This window comes from Thermobia domestica, chromosome 6 (genome assembly GCF_964235325.1).
Source record: "Thermobia domestica chromosome 6, izTheDome1.hap1.1, whole genome shotgun sequence".
NCBI lineage: Eukaryota > Metazoa > Arthropoda > Insecta > Zygentoma > Lepismatidae > Thermobia > Thermobia domestica.
In genome coordinates, this window is record NC_137459.1 from 147,526,798 (window position 1) to 147,549,090 (window position 22,293).

Sequence of the window (22,293 nt, forward strand, 5' to 3'; positions counted from 1 at the left end):
TTAAACAAATTTTCAGTCAGATCAATTGATTTCCTAAATTCTCTTTGTGCCACCTTTTATAAAAATATAAAAAATATATAAAAATAAATGTATACAATATATATTGGTATTGTTGTTCATTATTATGTTTGATCTAAATCTAAAGTTGACTGGTAATAGGTTTTATTTTGAGCACTATTCATTGTTACAAACCATATACTTTATTTTAAATTGAAATAAAATAAAATACAAATAGTTCTGTTAGCAAGATACGTTACTATAAAAGTAGTTTTTCTTTACCAGTTTAGAAGTTTATAATAAATATACCTCATATATAGATACAATGGGCAAGTTACAAGGTTATTAGCATGCTGTTACTTGGAGTCAAGAAAGTTATGTCTATTTATGTTTTGAAAAAGTTATAATAAAGTGACATTCACTTTCGTATACATTAAAAGTATCTTTATTCAATAGAGACAGTTCGCTACTAGTGGCTTACAACTGCCTATACTTGACAGGGGTAAAAGCTAACGTAAAAAAAGAATGGATTTGTTCTCGCTGTTTTTATTTTTTCTGCTTTCAGCAAAGAAAATTTACTCCAATGCCTCTTCACTGAAATGCCATAAATATGTCATTCTTGAAAACTGTCCCCTCACAGCTGTGGACAATGTTCAAACTTCAAAGTAACCCTAGATACTCGCCGCAGCCTGCTAGAAGAGAGAACGCAGTGTCGTCAATGCGTTGCGGCAAATCTTCACATGAAAAAAAGGGGGGAATAAATTACTTTATTGGAGGCTTATAGTAAAATTATAAGCTCGTATAATGAATCCTTTATTATTGACCTGACTCCATGCAAATTTTTGTAAAGATTTGTTCATTGCTTGCTGAGAAAAACACGAAAAAAGTTCCAATGTTATTAGATAGGGGAAGACTCGACTCAGCGAAGAGGTACCAACCGCCTTAAGGCTGGTCGCAAGTTATAGTCCAGAAAGGAACAAAAATATTGCACATTGACGGTCTGATGTGGAAGAACACTATGGACTAAGATTAACATCATCCCAGTCATACACGAGAATCATCATTATTTTCATATTGCTGGGGTTCTGACGAACTTTGGATTTTCGTATTGTTCCAGACCCAGAATGACGCCATACGTTTGATGGAAGTTTCAATTCTGACTCGTACGATTTGGCTCATGTTTCATCCAGCTTAATGATGTGGCCTAAGAAAGCCTCTCCTTGTACGTATTGTTCCAAGTGGGTACGAGCAGCATCGTGTCGTAGCTACTTCTGTATTTCCGTCAACTCATGCGTAATCCATCGTGATGCAGGTTTTTTCATGCTCAAGCGTTCCTTCAACTATTCAGAACAGTCGTATGTGCTAATCCTGTTTCTTGGACCAGCTCATGAATAGTATGCCAGTGTTCAGTAACGCGGTAACAGCATTTACGTCTTCTTCACTGACGTGGAGGCGTCCTCGCCGTTCCATGACTTTCGCGTTTTGGCGTCCCTCCTTCAAGATTTGTACCCACCTTGCCACTGTTTTCTAAGGCAATACAGATTCTCTGTAAGTCCCTTGGAAATCTTGATGGACACTCTCGTGCTGTACGGCCTTTGGCAAATTCAAATTTTATCCAACTTCATTGTTCTAGTTTCGAAAACGCCGTCACAAGAATAACCTGTGCCTTACATCACTCGCGTACATATGTATGTGTAGAGCTCTGTATGTGCTGCCCTTCCACGGACTTCAGAAGGGAGAGTCCATATGCGTTGAGGTAAGGTAGGTATGTAACCTAACATGTGGTACGAGGGACATCATTTGATTCTGTTGCATATCTTCTCTGAAGCAGTGTTTCCACTAGTACAGTTACAACCCTCTTATACAGGGTGTTTCAAAACAACACCGACAACGTTTGGAAGGTGATTCGTGACACCAAGATAAGACAAAAAGTATAGACCAACATGGGTGCACAAATGCTTCCTTTCGGAGTTGTAGGCTGCCGAAAACATAAAAAAAAATTAAGTTTAATGGTCCATACCTTCAAAAATATTTACCGTAGTCGAGTCAAGACTTCACTTAGAAAATACTTATTATGTGAGCTATCCAAAAATACACGTTTCAGAATCCTAAGGCATTTACACAACAATATTTATAGCGGTAGTTTGGCTACGGGAATATAATTTAAAGTACTTACCAATTGCCTCTGTGGTGAGATATGGGCAGGCATCCTGAAATAGTTTTATAATTTGAATTTAATCAATAACTTTAGGAGAGGCAGTATAAAAGTTTTCTTGGGTGAGGAATTTGGTAGTGTATACTTGATGTTTTTTGTAGTTACTAGTTTTTTATTGATACTTTTCACTAAACAAAGTGTAGTTGTGTAATCTAGAAGTTCATGAACTTTTGTTGGGTTTCACGATTAAACTGTTTATGGTGTTCATGATGAAATTTTATTCTGAAATAACTTTCAGATGATTTGACTGATAATTCCAGAAGACAGGAGACAGGCCATAGGTTTATTAAAGGGCCATTCTGTGTCAGTTCAACAAATATATATATATATATATATATATAACCACTGAACGTGTCAGATATTTTTCGAATTTTGTGAACATGTTCGTTAACTCAAACTGTAAACAACGTATAAATGTTTTACGTGTATGTTGCACAATTTCTGGGTAGCAGTCATTACAAAATATGAAAGTAGCATATGTCTCAATCACAGTTTTCATCAACACCCCGAAGAAAAATCATTGTAGAATTTGAAGTACTGCACTAAGAAACATGATTCATATGCCAAAATAAGCATTCATTACAGTCGATTTTAGAGTTTGTATTGCTGTGAGGTATAATTTTTTTTACTTTTTTTTTTTTTTTTTAGTTGGGAGGTTCAGAGGTAGAGCACGTAACTCTGGTGCGTGAGATCTGTGGTTCGATCCCCGGCCAAGGAAGTTTGTAGTGGACAACATTGAGTCCGTGGGTTTTCCCGGAGTACTCCCGTTTCCTCCCACCTCATTCCACCAATTCTTCCATCATTACATAGCCTTAGTCTAAAATGCATAGTCGTGGGGTGTTAAACAAAAAGATTCATTTAATTTGTATTTTTTAGTTTGTTTTTATATCATATATAGAGACGCAAAATTTTAATCACAAATATTTTCCTCATTTTAAGGAATTCCTCTTTCTTGAAAATTCTTTATACTTACACATTAAATACTTAGTGTTATAAAAACAGGCTTCTTACAAATCTGGAAACTAGAGAAAATTAGGGACTTTTACTTAGGAAGTTATTATTTTCGTTCTGCCTATGGACCTTTATCTTAGGTTAGTAAATGCCACGGGTCAGAGATAATGGGTAATCTGGCATCTGGAGAGAGTCGAAAAATCAGAGAAAGGATAAAAATTAATTTGTAATAACCATGTAAGAAATAATCACAATAAATATTATATTCGTGAAATGACAGCTGGTCAAAAAACAAAAGAAAAATGCATACTAGTATGGTCTAGTACATATATTAAATTGTGCGCTTAAGGTTTAGTTATGTATCTTACTGGTACTCCATCTGGTACTGTGGCAACGCTTTCGTTTCTCCTTCCACATCTTTCATACACAATTCGTCTGGACTCGAAGTCGCACGAAATTCGAGCACTTCGTATAGGCATCTTATTGAACCATAACTTTTTTTCATTCATTCTATGTCCGTTCTCAGACAACGCCGGAGAAACAGGTGTTTAATTATTTTAAATCAAAAGTCTAAATGCCGAGTTCATGTCTCTAATCTTAAGGGATTCCGAGATATGAACATGTTGTTATACTAATTGCTAAAATGTATAAAGCGTTAACTATATCTGTTGTGCTGTATGGTTGCGAAATATGTTAACTTTAAGGCAAGAATGCAGACTTAGAGTATTTGAAATTAAAATCTTGAGACTAATATTCAGAGTCAGGAGAGACGAGAATGGAAAATGGCGAGAGCTTCCTAACGGGAAATTGCATAATTTATACCGGTTATCTAACACTATTACGTCCAGGATGCCAAGATGGACATTTAACTGACGCATTTGTCACAGCGTCTTTTCGCCGAGTAACAGGAATCCAAGCAGCAACAAGTCACATGAAAGGCAAAAAGCATATGCAGATGGGCAGGTCTATTTCAATGTTAGGAACAGTTATACCTTCGTGAATCAAGAACACAACCCGCAACCTTGTGAGTTGGAGTGTCATCTTATTTGTACCACATCTGTTCAGAAAGGATTCTGGTGGTAGTGTGTGCTCAAATGTGGATTGCAAATCGATACGAGTTCGGGGACGAAACAAAGTGGTTTTCAGGAATTCTTAGTAAAGATAGTATTATAAAAGCAGAATTATTACAATGTATTCAAAGTATAAGCTGCAAAAAGATGTGAAAGTATCACTTATGCTTGCAGACAGTTAGGTTGCCGGAAAAATGAAGCCTCAATGTGACAAAACCACATACATTTTAGTTAGAGTTGTTAACATACGTTAGAAGTGAAGTAATTCGGTTGTTGGAGGAGACATAACTTTGCGATTTTGGGATACTGTAAAATGCGCGTTAATTTAACATGGCGGATTTTATGGAATTCTACACCTTCTAACCTTTTAATCGTTTTCAAAGAGGCGCTTTCACTCTTGAACTTAAGGATGATTTAAATTTCAATGGATGGCCGTAATGTAAACTTTACATTTCTGCATATCTTCAGGTCAGATATTAAGACGTCACCAAATGATACTGTAAGATTTAATATAGGAAGTTGTGGGTTACTTATTTTGTGTTTGGCATTTAAGGCTGCAATTCAGGTAACGAACTGGAAAATCGTTGAATTTCTAAAATCCTTGAATAACTTATTTAGATGCTCCAAGTTACCTTACCGAGTGCACTCCTAGAGGGTGCAGAAAATTTTCTAGTGAGTTTTGTTCTGTGTTAGCTTGAAAATAGTAGTGTTGCCCAGCGAACCATTGACATTTATCCGTATGTTGTGTTGTATATTGAGTGTGTTAAAAAGGATAAGGTACTTCTGAGCTCCTCGAGCTATCAGATCGTGTCAGGCATGTTGGAAGAAGAAAAAATGCGTATTCCTAAACTTAAGATTTTTAAACCACTTGCTTCAGGAGTAGAATCTTTCCTTACTGAATTTCAGATTGACACTCTTCTCAGTCCATTTCTTTACAAAACAGTCGGATGTGATAAAAAATGTGATGGAGAATAAGTTTGTAAAACCAGCTTTTAGCTCCTCGAGTTCATGTATACCTGTTGAGTGGAAAGTCAAGATAATAATCTTCTCTTGAAAAACGTTGACATTGGTTTTTCTATACATAATGCCTTTAATGTCAAATAATAACGGATTTGGACATTTTAGATTTTCACGGAAATTGCAGAAGGTGTGTACAGAAATTTGTACTTCTGGAAAGGTGCCTTTAAGTTATAAATAGACTAGAGCTCTTTCGTGTTTGGACCCTAATGATTCTGCCGGGTCTAATGTTGAAGTGAATCGCATGAAGTCACTTTTAGCTGAACTAGAAAACAGTTGATTAGGTAGTAATAGGGAAGATAGAATTGTGAGACAGTTCAAAGTGTTTTGTTCGAATCCAAATTGTAAAACAATTGCGAGTTAGTATTCTAGAACTGGTCAGTATTTGAATGGCTTTTGGCAAAGAATTTGGGTACTTTAGAGTAAAATCATTTAAGAAATGTTAAAATGGTCTTTATTTTGTCTCAGATCTGTAATCCATGATTCATTAAGTACGAAATGCTCGTACTCGTCTGGCAGAAGTAACAAATCAACGACGAGAGGAAGAGAAAAAAGAAAAAAAAAGAAGCTAAAGACAGGAAAATAAAGATCATTTTGAACGAGTTCGAGGCTAAGAAAACTAAAATAATGGAAAATATGCGCAATATTGGTGAGGAAATAAAGCGTTTAGAGAAGTAAATAAATAACCTAATTATCATCATTTTTTTTTTTTTTTTTTTTTTTTTTAAAAAGATATGTCGTTAATATAGAGCAGTCAGTTCTATCTACACACATCCACCCTTTTTTCGGTGAGTGCCTCACTGTCTTTTTCTCTTTTCATATGTGACGAACCTTTCATCATATGATTAAAATTACGACTACAGGTTTCGTAAAAGATGTATAATTTCTTGTTTTGTGTAGGAATTTTTATTAGGTAAGTGTTCTGTAATTTCGTAGTAAAATACTTTTTATGTGTTTCTATATTATTTATTTTTCCAGTTGATTAGGGAAATAATATCTTATGAATCATCATTGCTATGTTTTCGTAAACTTGTGATTCCATCAAGGTGGAAAAGTCTATGTGGTTAATTAGATATTAGGAGAAAATTCAGGAGGAGATATATTCTGGAAAACCGGGAAAGTTAAGGAATTAATTCGCTTAAATTTTGTGGGCATCCTGAATCATATCTTTGAATTAGGAAAGAATAATTCAATCTGCATAAATTTTTGAAAGCCTCCCCCCCCCCCCGAAAAAAGTGAATCGTGGAGAAAGTAAAGTGTGTGTATCAAGTCACATGCGAATGCCATTACAAACCTGTAAATACGACAAAATTGAATATGACGGTCAGGATCAAAGAGTATATTGGGAACCCAGAAAATAATCAAGATGCATGAAAATTCTGAATATTTATTGAAGTATAAATACAAAATCAATGATATAGGAACTAAAGTTCATGTTAAAATCGAACTCTAAATTAAAACAAAAGCTCATATTAAACATTTTACGTAATTTCAAAGAACAGTTATTAGGAACTGTAAGTAATTTACCGAAAACTTGACACAATATACGGTAATTCAATACAAACGAGAGAGTGAAAATTAAGAAGGTATGAATGGTTGAAAATTATAAAGACATAAGTGACATTTTGATCAAAATTGAAGTACGTTCATAAATGACAATTACACACCAGAAAGTTCATGTGGCAAAGATACAAGTAGAATAATGATACCTGCCATAGATGTGGTTGTTTATAATCGCACTTTTAAGGAACTTACGGGAGCAACTCACCTTAAACTAGTTTTGCTCGGAACATCTTTTATGCATTTACACTATTCTGGATATTATCCATTCATATGTAAATATGACTAACTTAATTTAAAAAAAATCTGATCAAAGCAAATCACCTTTAATAAATACATGGTAACCAAAAAAGTTCTAGCCGTTTTGGCGTCCCATTACTCATGTGCTCACAGAGAGGAAAGCAATGATGCACGTGCCCGCCAAGCGATCGGGAGTAAGTCTGACCATCGACCTTCAGTAATACAAACACGTTGCGCACATACAGCAGTCATAGCTCGTCCAGTGTCGAAGAGAAATGGAAGTATCGAAACAGCTTGTTCGTGTGTATTTTTTGTATGACTAAAGTGGGTCTATCAGCTGCCGTATGTGCTAGGCATTTTGGGGAGAATGTCGTGAACGAACGCACCGCCAAGCATGGTTCCAGAAATTTCGTTCGGGAGATGTGAGCCTTTCGGATGAAACCCGCAGTGAACAACCACATGTGTTGGATGGCGAGGCTCTGAAAGCAGCCATCGAGGACGACAGTGGTCTAACGTGTGATGAACTTGAAGAAAGGTTCCATGTTTCCGCTGAAATAGTTAAAGTACATCTGCATGAGATTGGGAAGTCATATAAGTTGCCAATTCAGAGTGTGAATTTATGAAAACTACGATTTCCCTAGTTCCCCCTTACAGACGCCTCATCGGATTAGCTATCGGTGGAAATGAAAAATTCTTTTTCTTCTCCATAGTTTCCAAGCTACTCCAACTAAACAAACTGAAAATTAACGACAAAACATCCATACGTATGAGTTATGAGTCAATTTATATGTTTTTAAAAAAAAAAAAAAAAATACACCTTCGGTTATATCTGGTAACACTGTGTTGATCCTAGTGTACTTCAATCGTTGCTTCCTAGTTTAAAAATATAAGCATGAGCAAGGCTTCATTTTGGTATGACCATTATTTGTGTATCACTTCAGGTTCAAAAGTTCTACTCTCCCAAACTCCGGGCTGCATTGTATATTGGACACCCTGGATTTCTAAGCAATAATATTTTCTGTTTTGTAACGCTTGGTTACAATCCTCTCCACTGTTCCAGCAACTTTTGTTTCTGGCACGTATATTGTTTTTTTACAGCGAGTCTTCAGTAATTAATATTTTCTTTAAAATCCGTGAAAATGCCGCGTTTTTTAATTGAAAAAAGCCTCAGCAGAAATAACTTTTTTTTCGCAAAAGTACGTGTTCTTCATGTATTTCGGCCTTCTGAATTTGAAAATGACACTCAAAACACCCACTGTTTCAGCACAGATCGTATACTTTGCCAATATAGATAATTGAAACATACACACAGTGAATAGATGCATACACAAAACCTGCATTAAGCTCATTCATTTCGTGCTTAATGGTTATGGCGTGCCCCTGTTTTTCCTCTTATGAGGCATTTCCGGGTGCTCGCGGTGAAGCATCCAGAGGTCGCCCATCATCCGAACATCCCAAGTACCCTGGTATAGTCATTCCATGTCCTTGATATCCTGATGGAATCTTTCGCTTCTTCACTTACAGCACCCAGATTTGGAGGGAAAAAGTCAAGATGCGAATGTAAAAAATGTAACTTCAAATTCATTAAGCATCAAAGCATTTTGAATTTCGTCAGCATGTTCTCAACTATGTCGATATAATCTGGGCTACGATTGTTTTCCAGGAAGTTTTGCACCACACAATTAATGGCAGTCCAGGCTTTTCACTCCACGGCATTCATTGAATGAATTAAACCTTCATCCAGCATTAGTTTGCGAATATCGGGACCAGTAAACACACCTTTCAACTTACCATCTGACAGATTGGGGAACTTGTTTCATACACAATGTTATCAAAAGTATCCGGACACCTGGCTGAAAATGACTTACAAGTTCGTGGCGCCCTCCATCGGTACTGCTGGAATTCAATATGGTGTTGGCCCACCCTTAGCCTTGATGACGGCTTCCACTCTCGCAGGCATACTTTCAATCAGGTGCTGGAAGGTTTCTTGGGAAATGGCAGCCCATTCTTCACGGAGTGCTGAACTGAGGAGAGGTATCGATGTAGGTCGGTGAGGCCTGGCACGAAGTCGGCGTTCCAAAACATCCCAAAGGTGTTCTATAGGAATCAAGTCAGAACTCTGTGCAGGCCAGTCAATTACAGGGATGTTATGATCGTGTAACTACTCCGTCACATGCCGTGCAGTATGAACAGGTGCTCGATCGTGTTGAAAGATGCAATCGCCATCCCCGAATTGCTCTTCAACAGTGGGAAGCAAGAAGGTGCTTAAAACATCAATGTAGGAACGCGCTGTGAGTGTGTCACGCAAAACAACAAGGAGTGCAAGCTTCCTCCAAGAAAAACACGATCACATCATAACACCACCACTTCCGAATTTTACTGTTGGCACTACACCCGCTGATAGGTGACGTTCACCGGGCATTCGCCATCCCCACACCCTACCATCGGATCACCACATTGTGTACCGTAATTCGCAACTCCACACAACGTTTTTCCACTGTTCAATCGTCCAATGTTTACGCTCCTCACACCAAGCGAGGTGTCGTTTGCAATTTACCTGCGTGATGTGTGGCTAATGAGCAGCCGCTCGATCATGAAATCCAAGTTTTCTCACCTCACGCCTAACTGTCATAGTACTTAGAGTGGATCCTGATGGAGTTTGGAATTCCTGTGTGATGGTCTGGATAGATGTCTGCCTATTACACTTTACGACCCTCCTCAACTGCCAGCTGTCTCTGTCAGTGAACAGACGAAGGTTGGCCTGTACGCTTTTGTGTTGTACGTGTCCCTTCACGTTTCCACTTCACTATGACATCAGACACAGTGGACCTAGAGATTTTTAGGAGTGTGAAAATCTCGCGTACAGACTTCTGACACAAGTGACACCCAATCACCTGACCACGTTCGAAGTCCGTGAGTTCCGCGGAGCGCCCCATTCTGCTTTCTCACGATGTCTAATGATTTCTGAGGTCGCTGATAATGAGTACCTAGTAGAAGGTGGCAGCACAATGCACCTAATATGAAAAACGTATGTTTTTGGGGGTGTCCGGATACTTTTGATCACATAGTGTAGATATTTGAAATAGTTGCCACACTTAGGTAATGCTTTGAAAACTGCTTCATTATGCCTAATTTGATGTGCAAAGATGGCAAGAGTATTTTACCTCTTTCCACTAGAGGGTCACACTTCATATTTTTGTCCCCTGGAACAAATCCCAACCTTCGGGGCCACTGTTTTTGCTCCCAGTTCGTGTCACGAGCCCAGCTGTTCTATTCACAGATGAAACAAGAGAACTTGGTGTATTCTGATTGTTGATCTAGAAGCATACCCAACACTTTCAAATCACCACATAGCATCCAGTTGTGATCTTCATAATGTATGGTAGTAAGAGGAAGCACCTTCATGTTGTTGTATGTTTCCTTCAGGTGTACAGAATGGCCGATAGATATTGAGACATACATATTACCATTGTGCAGCAGAACTGCCTTCAGGCATATTTTAGATGAGTCAGTAAACAGTCTCCAGTCACCTAGCGCGTACGGAATGTTCAACTGACCCATCAAACCTTGTACATCACTGCAGTACACTAACAAGTCCTTTTGAACAAAATATTGTGTGAATATGAAGTCCCTTTGTCTGTAAAATATAACGGACGTACCGGGTGCTAACAACTGTCTTTCATGCAGTCTTGACCCTAGGAGCTGTGCTTTGTCCTTTGTAGGTCTCAGATCGCGAACTAAATCATTTAGATCTGACTGAGTGAACAGAATCGGACCCTCATCTATGCCTACTTCAAATTCTCATTCGTCTCTTTCACGGTATCTATGTCATCACTGTCGTCCGTATCTAATGTCTGCGGAGGCTGTGGTATACGTATATCCGGGCCACGTAGAACAGGACGAATCGCTGAGTGAATTCGGATACTCAATAGTCTTTTTGTTTTTCTTGTTGAAACCAGTAACCTCACAAGAGTAAAGTAGCAGTCGTCGGTGTGATTCAGTTGCTCCTGCCAGACCATAGGGATGCCAGATCGTAGTGACTTCTTTTTTCCTGACGCCCACCGTCGTAAATCTTCTACACACACTCCCCGCGGGAGCTCAAGTGGTTCGGAGTCCACGTTAATCAGTAGGTCCACGTCTCATATAGCCTCGCTGCTGAACGGGACGTTAAACTAAAAATTAACTCCTACACACACACAACACACATGACCTGTGAAGCCCATGGCTTGTCGATGTCGCCTAGTTTCACTCCGAAGTAGGAATGGTAACCTTTTTGACGAAATCAGTATTGTTTCTTCGGTGTTTTATCACCACAAATATAACAAAAACTGTTACGAGAGTTTACACAGCCACGAGTAGACATTGTACACTAACACGTACTTCCTTCCTGAAACAACACAGTGACGAACAGGAATCGCCATTTCCAATGTGACAGTTCACTATGTGCCGATAGGGGCCCAACTGTTGAAGAGTTGAAAGCGATGCGCCACTTCTTACGTGTTAGCTTTATATAGTGTTTTCGTATGTATTATAATATCATTGTATTGCATTATCATCAATTGCAAATATAAGCGATTTGTGCCAAAACTGTGGGTGACACGATATTTTGAGTTACCATTTTCAAATTCAAGAGGTCGAAATACATAAAGACTGCCCACATTTTGAAAAAAAGATTTGTGACCTTGCAATTTGCTGCATTGTGTAATTATACGAGATATAAAGTTAATTTTTCTATTACGAAGGAGAAAAAGCATCATACGTTGTTTTCTTGTAAAAATATGCTCATCACGGTCATCATATGCTTACTTCGGTAGTAAATTATAATCATAGATGCATCGCAATTCAGTGTGTACCGGACTGCAATTCGATACTGTTTGAAGAACACTAATATATGCTTATCAGTTTAATGGAAACTTCTGAAAGTGCTACTTACAATATTAATGTAGCATTTGCTTACCTTTCGCTCTTACAACAGCTCAGATGTGACGTGGAACATAGTTGTCGTGAATGGTATCAAGTGGAATACCGCTTGTAGTTCATCACTCAGTTGCGTAAGAGAGACTAAAGGCGGAATCTGCGCCGGATTTCTCTTTACAAAACGGACCACGGATGTTCAATTATGTTCAGATCCGGGTATTGCGAGGCCAGGGTAGGTTCAAGTTCATCACGATGTTCTGTTTTTCAAACGACGCTGCAACACTGCAGCTATGTGAATGGACGCACTATCATCCTGGAATATGATGTCATTGTCCGCAGACATCTGGACAATAGAATGCACATGGTCCTCTAAAATGGCGACATTAATCACAGGTAGAGACGCGACCGGTAAGCGTAAGCAAAAACCCAATTAAAACCAGGATATTGCGGCACACAGCGTCGCAGAGCTGCCGCCGTCTTTCATAGCTGGGCGTAGAAACTCCGAATCAATACGCTTCTTTGGGCGTCCGCTACCCAAACACGTCTCTGGTTTGAATAATGTGAACGATGACTCATCTGACTATCACACGTTTCCAGTCATCAGCAGTGCATGTTGCATGTTCACTAGACCATTTGTATCGTCTTAAACATGATGGTCCCAACAAGCGGTTTCGCCCGTTCAATCCGACCGTATATATCCATATGATGTAATTCACGGAGGATTGTAATTGTCGACAGGTTGAGAGAGATGCTGCTTGAGTTGCTCCGTCACTTGCACCGTAGTCGAACGAAGACTGAGAATAACAATCCGTTTTCCCCATATTGCTCGGCGAAACCTATCACTTAAGATTTTCTTCCGGCCACTGATTCTCTTCGCCGATGTGATATAGTTGTAATTTTTGTAGGACGTCATCACTTTGGATAGTATCCCTCCCAACACATTGAACACACTTGCCACTTTCGTCACGCTCGCATCAGATAACGTGAGCCCTAATTGTAAATCGGAGAGGTCGCCCATTTTACACTTAACACCGTCGCTTAGTCATTGCACATTTTCGTTGTACTGTTCTTCACATAGTGCGTACTTGTTCTAACACAGCACCATCAACAGCCCATTACTGCGGTCGCCACCTGATCTTTGCAAGCCTAGACATTTGACGTGTTTCCAACATCAGGTTTCAATTAAGTTTACATATAATATTGATTTAATATATGTAGGTGTAAGAAAACAAGTGCTACCAGCACCACATAAAACACTTTAATTTTAAGTATGATTACTCAGAGCTTATTTCCCCGAACTCTTCATATTATACTAGGTTTAAAATGTTGGATACCAGCCTGTAAAGAAGAGGAAACTGGTGTATTTTTATTGACTTAAATTTGTCGCTTATTAATACTTGATCGTACTAAGATATTTCACAGTAGCACTTAAAAATACATTCTTTATATAGTACATTACTCTATAAATGTGATGGGTATTATAGATGGTGGCATTTTTTGTTTACAGGACATAAAAGGAGACTGCGGCCTCGACAGACACGCTTCCGACTCTTTAGCAAAGAACTCGAACAAGACATCAAGTAAGGACAGTGACAGAGAAGGTAAGCAATATACGTAATTTTGTTTATATATATATATATATATATATATGTAAACACTGGTAGAAACACATTTAAGAACACCTATGGATCTGACCCAAAGTTGAAACACAAGAATATTGTGTTGGTAACTGGTAATGGGAATATGGCGCCTGTGGGACATCTCGAACGTGTTATACATTGTGTTCACAATACATACGACACTCACCTTTAATAAGATGTATAACTAACCCAAATGCTCACCAGATTTTGAATTCCTGTCTGGGGTATTATATCTTATGCTCGGGATGCTGTCCCACACGTACTCGACACAACTTACGAAAACAAAGCAGGCCAGGGTAGAAGGTATATATGCATGACAGCACCAAGTTACCATGTCGGTATGGGGACACGGGTTATCATACTGGAAGCTGGAGTGTTGCGAAGTGTCTAGATCACGACGTCCTAAGTCATACTTCGTTATATAAATACTAGAACGAAATGAGTAACTTATCGCCTCATACCAGAATGTGAGATCTTTGTCCTGCATGGCGAGTGCGAAGACATGCTGGATATTTCCGATTATGTACACGTCTTCGAGATATAAAGGATCATATCACCACCCTCCATTCGCTCGTCCTACAATCACTCATACAATCTGTCCTACATCACTCAAGACGTTCTCGGCAATGAGCAAATGTCAAAAGTAATCGTGTGAAATGACACGAGAACGTATACCTTCCTCTAAGAACATATTATTTAGCGTTTGTGTGCTGGTGGCAGTGGAAGTCGCCGTCGTTTCTGTTCACGTGGCGCAAAGTTCCTTCTGTCAGGTGCTCCCCGGTGCATCGTGGAAGCACGTTTGCTGTAGCAATACTTATTTCTCCTATCGTGTACACCAGTAATGGAACATTAACATGTCGCAACCCACGCGAGCAGCAATATTACACCCCTCGTGTTCTCTGACGACGGCCTTCAAACTTTTAACAGAAAAATCTGTACAGAACCTGCGAACAACCTGCTTCTACAAATGCACATTTCGTGTCAATTTAAAGATATGTATAGTGTTCTTAATTGCGTTCCTACTGTGCGTTCTTTTTATATAATTAATAAGGATAAGCCTATATCAATACATACCAAGTAATAGAATAAATCTGTAAAAATGAGAGAGAAATTCGCTCCTATAAACATATTTTCCTTGTGTGAAGAAGAGGCATTTCAGCTAGTAATAAATAAATACGAAGTGGAGGGGGTGCAGAAGCATGTTAAAGAAATAATGTTAATAGTAAGAATCAAGATAAGAGTAAAATCTTCATAGAAAAGAGCAAAGAATCAAAGTGTATATGTTGAAGAAAATGAAATGAAAGTTTTCAGTTGAATGTCCCACAGTCGTGCCCTTTAGGCTGAGGGAGACGGATGATTAATGAAAGTGAATGATTGTGGAATTAAATATTTGGGCACTCCCAGCGGGAATTGAACACGGGACCCTGTGTACCAAAGGCACACAAGCTAGCCACTAGGCTAATAGAGAGGGTTGAGAAAATTAACAGAAAGAATATTAAATAAAAGATTATAGAGAATACACAGCTCTGTATTCGTGTTCGGGCAAGCTCAAATTCCTTATCTATTTGTTCTAGAACACACAAGTTGTCATAATGTTACAAAAATGTGTAAAACCTTGCTAAAATACGAAAAGAAATGTCTCGAATTAAAATCATACGAACGGTTTCTTCAAGTCCTGTAAATAAAACGCCTTTATATGGTTCTGTTACTGGATTACTACCTTCCAAACTACTATCACTCAAAAACTGAAAACCATTCAACTTTTGTTTTCTGTTTTTAATAATTACATCACAAAATACACGCAATTACAGTCTCCAACTTCTTACATCAACTTCCACTGGGTGAAGGAAGTTTTGTCCTTTCTCTCTCTCTCTACATACATACATTATATATATATATATATATATATATATATATATATATTGAATATTTCCAGTTCTTATCATCGTGCCACAAACTATTCGTGCGAACAGCATCCTAACGTGTTACAACAAAATAAAAGTTTCTACATGCTTCCAACAAATAATAACGTAAATAATGACATCATAACAAAAGTGTTTCCTCCCTTTTTTATCCTCCGTAAACATGGTGTATAATAATAATATTGTCACAAACAAGGTGAGAGACAGTTATTGTATAGAAGTGTTCAATACTTAAAATACCATTTTATATCTAATCAGTTTTTAAATTTTCATTTAAACTTATGTTTTTGTAAACGATAAAACTGTATCCTATTTTCTTAATTATGTCAAAACAAAAATAAGTAGATAAAATAAATATGAAAAATGTAAAATAAGTTATGTTTGAAAAGATGTATCAAAAGCTATTGTTACGTGAGGACTGTAATGTAATCAGAAACTAGTATTAGAAAAAAAAAAAAAAAATCTGTATAATTTTCAATATTCAGTTGCTCATCTAAATTTTCTTCAGAAAATAAAACCAGAAAAACAAGACACAAGGTCATCGATCAATGTTTTGAGCAGCTACAGGTGAACAATTGTGTAATTCCCCAAACAAAATATAAATTTGTAATCTTTATAATATAAAGTATTTAAAATAACTTTATCAATATATTTTAATTTACTTTAAAATTGTATAACAAATTGTTACTTTTATTTAACATTTTATATTAATAATGGAAACAAACAAAACTAAAACAACAAATGTACTTATTTTGTTAATTACAATAATACAGTTGACCACACCTGCGTAAATATCTTAAAAATTCTCCTCACCCCCCCCCCTCCCAATATTTTCATTTCCTTCAGAAATAGATAAGAAGACAATACTCTGTCCTCGAACCGCCTCCTGGTCGTAATCCTTTCGATTCCGTTCTTTTCCACTATCTGCGTACAACCCATCTCGTATATACAATGTGCGTCAAAAACATTTATTCACACTTTAAATTATGTTGTACAGGCTTACGCTGCCGTGTCGTGACAAAACGCTGTAACTTTGGCGAAGAAGTTTTGCGAAAATGAGCCTTAAAGTTTTCATCCGAAAATGTGATCTGTATCGTGTAGAAATAGTGTATCTTGACTTTGGAAACACGTGGTTACATGTAATGTTACGTAAATGCATGTTGTGTGATTAAATTTGGTGAAAATTGATTGGTTGACCATTATTGCCTAGTTACACTGGTTCTACACGATACAGATCACATTTTCGGATGAAAACTTTAAGGCTCATTTTCGCAAAACTTCTTCGCCAAAGTTACAGCGTTTTGTCACGACACGGCAGTACGGTTCCCAGATGATCGAATATTGCGTCATAGTTTCGAAATCTAAAACAAGTGCATCCAACTCATGCGATCAGGATCAGTCTCTATAGCGGTACACCTTGATCTCTTTATTAGTGTCTGAACTGTTACATTGTGCAGGCTTTGGATTACCAAGTTATGCACAATCTAATTTCTAAAACATTGTACATAACAAAACACAATAAATACCGTTTAAATCCCAATTAAAGGTTAGTCTTGAACAGAAAAAATAAAGATCTGGTGAAGGGTGACTTTTTACGACTATGCGTATTTCACTTGTCTTAATATTAAGATCTTAATTAGATAAGGAGTATTTATTTTTATTGTCAGTGTAAGCCGTTTCAAAAGTCGTTACGCATTCATTAAAACTGAATCATTAATGGTCGAAATTTCGCTGATTGCTGTCAGCATCGAGCATCGTCAACACACAGGTGGGGCCTCGATGACTTATTGGAAGAGTATTCATCTCTGGTGCGTGGTGTCCCTGGATAGATACCAGCCTGCTACAATTGGGCTTTGTGGTGGACAAATACCACCTGTGTGGATTTTCTCGGGATTCTCCGATTTATTCCACGTCCTTACACCATTTCATTCATTCTCATCATCACCGACAGCTGTGCGATATCCAGATTTGGATGTCAAAATTTGATCGGTAATATTGAAATATCGGAACTACCAAACTATTGCGGCACCGAAAATATCGATGATAACCTAGGTTCATCTTTTGAAAAGTTAGATACAAAATAACAGTAATAATAGAGGAATTAAAAATTAGGGAGCATGTAGAGAAAGAAAAGGGTAAGTAATGTCCCCAAGGCTTATCTTGTATATGCAACCGTATTTTCCGCATTATGTATATTTTTCTTGCAAATACGCAGTATGACATTACTAGAGTAATAAGATTTAAAAAAAAAAAAAAAAAACTTACACATTGTAAGCCATCAACAAAACAAAATAGTGCAACTACATGAAATACGCGATTAAGTTTTGTCGGCGATAGCACATATCACATGATAAAGTAGTAGGAGATAATTGTGCCTAGTCATGGCCAAGTTGCTAACGCTCTCTCTCTCTCTCTCTGTATGTTTCCGGATTCGATCTTGAGTTCGATACTTGCTTCGGATAAAATAAACCGAGTGTGATTCGGATCCCACTTAACTAGTAGGTCTTATCTTTATTGCCTTAGTGGTGAAAACTCCTGTCAATAAATTTATAAAACCTAAAGTAATCTATTGGTGAAATAGAACTAAAGAAACTTAAAATTATATGCTATCAAAGGTCAAAGTTATAATGAACATATATGAACTATAGGAAACCATAACTTCATCATTTGCCATTCCGAGTATATCAGTTGGCTAATATATGAGTACAGATATTAGTTTAGATTTTTGTCAAAACCTGGCTGACTCTTATGATGTGAAAGGAATATGATGTGATTAACTAAGAAAGATGATGGAAAGCAATATGGAGAGACGACATGAAATTACCAAGACTGATTTACAGAGGAAAAGTTAACAACTGCGAGAAAAAGAAGAGCAAGTAATAGCCAGGGTTGGCTGGTTTAAATCAAGGTGATTTAAACCATGGTTTAAACCAGCTGTTTTTTTTTTTTCAGAAAAAAAAAACTGGTTTAAACCAAAAAAAAAAAAAGAACGAAAAAATGCTTTAAATCGTGTGAACTTCATGGTGACGTTTCCACATATCAAACCATCCGCATTACGTTTGTCTACTTTTCACCTTTTAATCAAGAGGTCCCGTGTTTAATTCTCGGTCGAACCACAACCCATCTTTCAAGTGTAAACCAAGTAGCGATTCGAGGTGTCCCTCTAAGCGAAAGTCTTCTCCGTGATAACCTTGGTATCCACATATGTTAAGCCTAAACATACGAAATGAAACCAAATTATATATTTCTACTTGAATGAATGCCTGTTGTTTTATAAAGAAGCCAAGGTTGCCTCTTGTTGATAGAAATTGGCAAAATTTATCAACTGCCTACGTAGCTTCCAACATCAGCTTGGATTTGACTTTGTTTTAATTTTATTGAATGATATCTACATACCAAGTTTGTAATTTAATACCTCAGTTTTACCGTAGTGATTGATACGTTGACCTTAAAATTTTACATACAAATACATTTAAAGTAATCAGGATTTACCCAATGGCTAAGGCGGGAATTTCCCGATTTGTATATAATTTTGTATAATGTTTTTACTTGTGTAACTGTTTATCTTTTTGTCCTTCTGAGATGACTCTTGACAATTATTTTAACAAGTAGGCCTATGTAAAGATCAGTACAATGTATTTTTATCAGGAGTCCTTCGTGAGTGAGTCGGCAATCGCATTTGTGACCCAATTTGTCCCGGTTTCGTGTCCAAATGGACAATTTCTTTTGGATGTAAACCGAGAAACGGTTTGGATTCCGCTTTAAGCTTATGTGACCCCTTCCAGCATAACCTTGTTGTTGCATAATAACACCAAGGCGAAACAAATTAATTTCTGTCCATATCTAATATAAATACATAGAGTAAATTATTTAAACCAAAAAAAAAGAAAAAAAAAGAAACCTGGTTTAAACCAGAAAAACCGGGTTTAAACAAAAAAAAAATGTTTTTTTGTTTTTTTCAATAAAAACCATGGTTTTTGTCAACCCTGTTTGTAGCTGTTTTTACGTGGAAGAACTGAAAAAGCTGCAAAATCGTGAGTTAGAGAGATCGGCTACCAAGTTCGAACACTTGACCCCTGATTAGAAAACAAAAACAGTAACTGATAGCTGATGCTCACTCTGAAAATTAAGCAAAATAAGAGAAACGTGAAAAGGTAACTAGCCAATATTGTGAAGTTGGAAAAGGCCCTAATCCAGAAATGGATTTGACAGCTGTTGATAATTATAATTAAAAAATACATTGACAGTGTAAGTTTTATAAGATGAAAATAAAAGTTACGAAATACCAATTGTAATGTTAGTATTGATTTATGATATACTAGCATATGTTACCCGCGATTTCTACGTCGAAGATAAGAAAAATTACGGCAATGAGGAAGAATCGTAGGGAGAAAGGAATTCGGGCTGAAGATTTGGGATCAAATCCGCACTCAAAGGGTTTTTTTTTTTTTCTCGATCGTTAATAACTTTCGTTAATACGCATATGGGTTGAAATGAAAATTTAGATACACAACTCCGTATCTCATGTGTTTAGTACCCGTGAAATATGCTGTTTTCGTTTTTAATGGCATCGATTTAAACGGCATCGGAAAGATCATTGATCATCTCAGCGACCCCGAAAAGTATGAATTCGACACTGATATTCGTCATATCCCTCCCCTCCCACAATTTTTGCGGAGCTGAATTTGGATTTAAATGGCATCAGAAGTGTCACTGTCCATCTCAGCGACCTCAAAAACTATAGATTCGACACTAATATTGGTCATTTTCGATCAATTGTAAATGTTTTACCCTCCTTTAAATTACATCGTCAAAGTGATATGAAAAAATCATCTCATGTTCGAACTTCATCTAGATTTAAAATTTGATCGAGATCGGTCCTGTGGTTCAAGAGTGAAGTCACATAGACAGTCACTTTCATTTTTATTTTTTACATATTATATATATATCTCCCCCTCCCCTACGTTGCACCGTCAAAGTTAAATGATAAAAATTATCCCAAGTACGAACGTTATCTATGTTGAAATTTGATGTGATCGGTTGGGTGGTTCAAGAATCAAGAGTTCTTAAGTTTTGTTTATTTTTATATATATGTCCCCCCTGTAAGGTCTACCATCAAAGTGATATGATAAAAAAAACACCCCCAGGTCCGAACTTCATCCATATTGAAAATTTGATTAAGATCGGTCTTGTGGTTAAAGCGTGATGAAATCACAAAGACTGTAACTTTTATTCTTTTTACATATATCTCCCCCTCCCCTAGGTTGCACCGCAAAAGTAAAGAAACGAAAACATCCCAGGCCCGAGCCTTATCTATATTGAAAGTTTGATCAAGATAGGTCTGGTGGCTCAAGAGTTATGAAGTTTTATTTATTTTTATATATTTCTCCCCTCCCCAAGTTTTACCGTTAAAATGATATGATAGAAACCACCTCAGATCCGAACCTCATCTATGTTGAAATTTTAATACCGGAAGATCGGTCGGGTGGTTTAAGCGTGATGAAGTCACAAAGACAGTCACTTTCATTTTTTTTTTTTTTTTGACATATATCAACCCCCTCCACCTCCCCTTCGTTGCACTGTAAAAGTGAAATGAAGAAAACATCCCAGGCCTGAACTTTATTTATGTTGGAAGTTTGATCGAGATCGGTCGGGTGGTTCAAGAGTTATTAAGTTTTATTGATTTTCATATATTTCCACTTCTCCCCTCCCCTAAGATCTACTGTTAAAATGAAATGATAAAAAACTTCCCAGGTTTGAACTTCATATATGTTGTAAATTTGATTGACATTGATCGGGTGGTTCAAAAGTAATTAATTCACGAACATAGTCACTTTTATTTTTATATTTATTGATTTTTGTATATCTCCCCCTCCACCCCCTCCCTACGTTGCTCCGTCAAAGTGAAATGACAAAAATCATCCCAGTCCCGAACCCCATATACATTAATAATTTGATCAAGATCGGTCGGGTGGTTCAAGAGTTATTGTTTCATTTTTTTCTGTCCCCCTCCTCCCCCACCCCTAAGTTGTATCGTCAAAGTAAATAGCTAAAAATACTTCCAGGCCAGAACCGCATCTACGTTGAAAATTTGAGATCGGTCCGGCGGTTCAAGAGATTAAGAGTCACAAACATAGTCACTTTCAATTTTGTAATATACATTAGTTGAACCACCCGGTCTTCGCACGGCGAAAATAGGTTTATGGAAAGTATTTCACCCCCGTTTCTCCTTTTCAGGCATTTCGACGAAAGTATAATTATAAAAACTCGAAAGTAAATTATGTCTGGTATAAATTTTTCAATCCCCCTAGTCACATATGCCCTCTGTAATCAAGTTGACGTGATAAGAATCCAGCTTGAGATGGTACTACGTTGTAAAATTTATTTTAAGGGGGTTAGCCGTTTTCCCGTAATGCGATCGCCAGCAACTGATAATTATTACCTGTATAATTAAAAAGATACTGGTTTCGAGTGTAGACGTCCACGTTTTCCCGGGGAAATTCTCAGATTTACGAATCTTGTCTCCGAATTTTATAGTGTTGTAGATTTAGTAGACAACTGTAACTTATGTATTGCGTTCTCTTTGGGAAAGTACGACTTATTTTTGAATTTTATCTCTTTGTAATTTGCAACAAAACTGAAGTCAATAAGAAACCTTAACAAGGTGCACTTTCCGGAAACCAACTAACTACTTAAGAACAAACGTGACTCGTGAATTTCATTAAGATTGTTGTTCTAATGTATTTTCTTAGTAATAAATCTGC

General features: G+C 37.2%; 1 protein-coding gene across 5 annotated transcripts in view; it reads left to right on the plus strand.

Annotated features, from left to right (window-relative positions):
• Positions 1-22,293, plus strand: part of LOC145688253 (uncharacterized) — a 140,690-nt gene that overhangs the window by 37,178 nt on the left and 81,219 nt on the right. For all 5 annotated transcript variants that reach the window (XM_081762208.1, XM_081762212.1, XM_081762213.1 and 2 more), the window contains exon 4: positions 13,475-13,568. In XM_081762208.1, the coding sequence (XP_081618334.1) occupies positions 13,475-13,568 (94 nt within the window). The remainder of the gene's footprint in view (positions 1-13,474; positions 13,569-22,293) is intronic.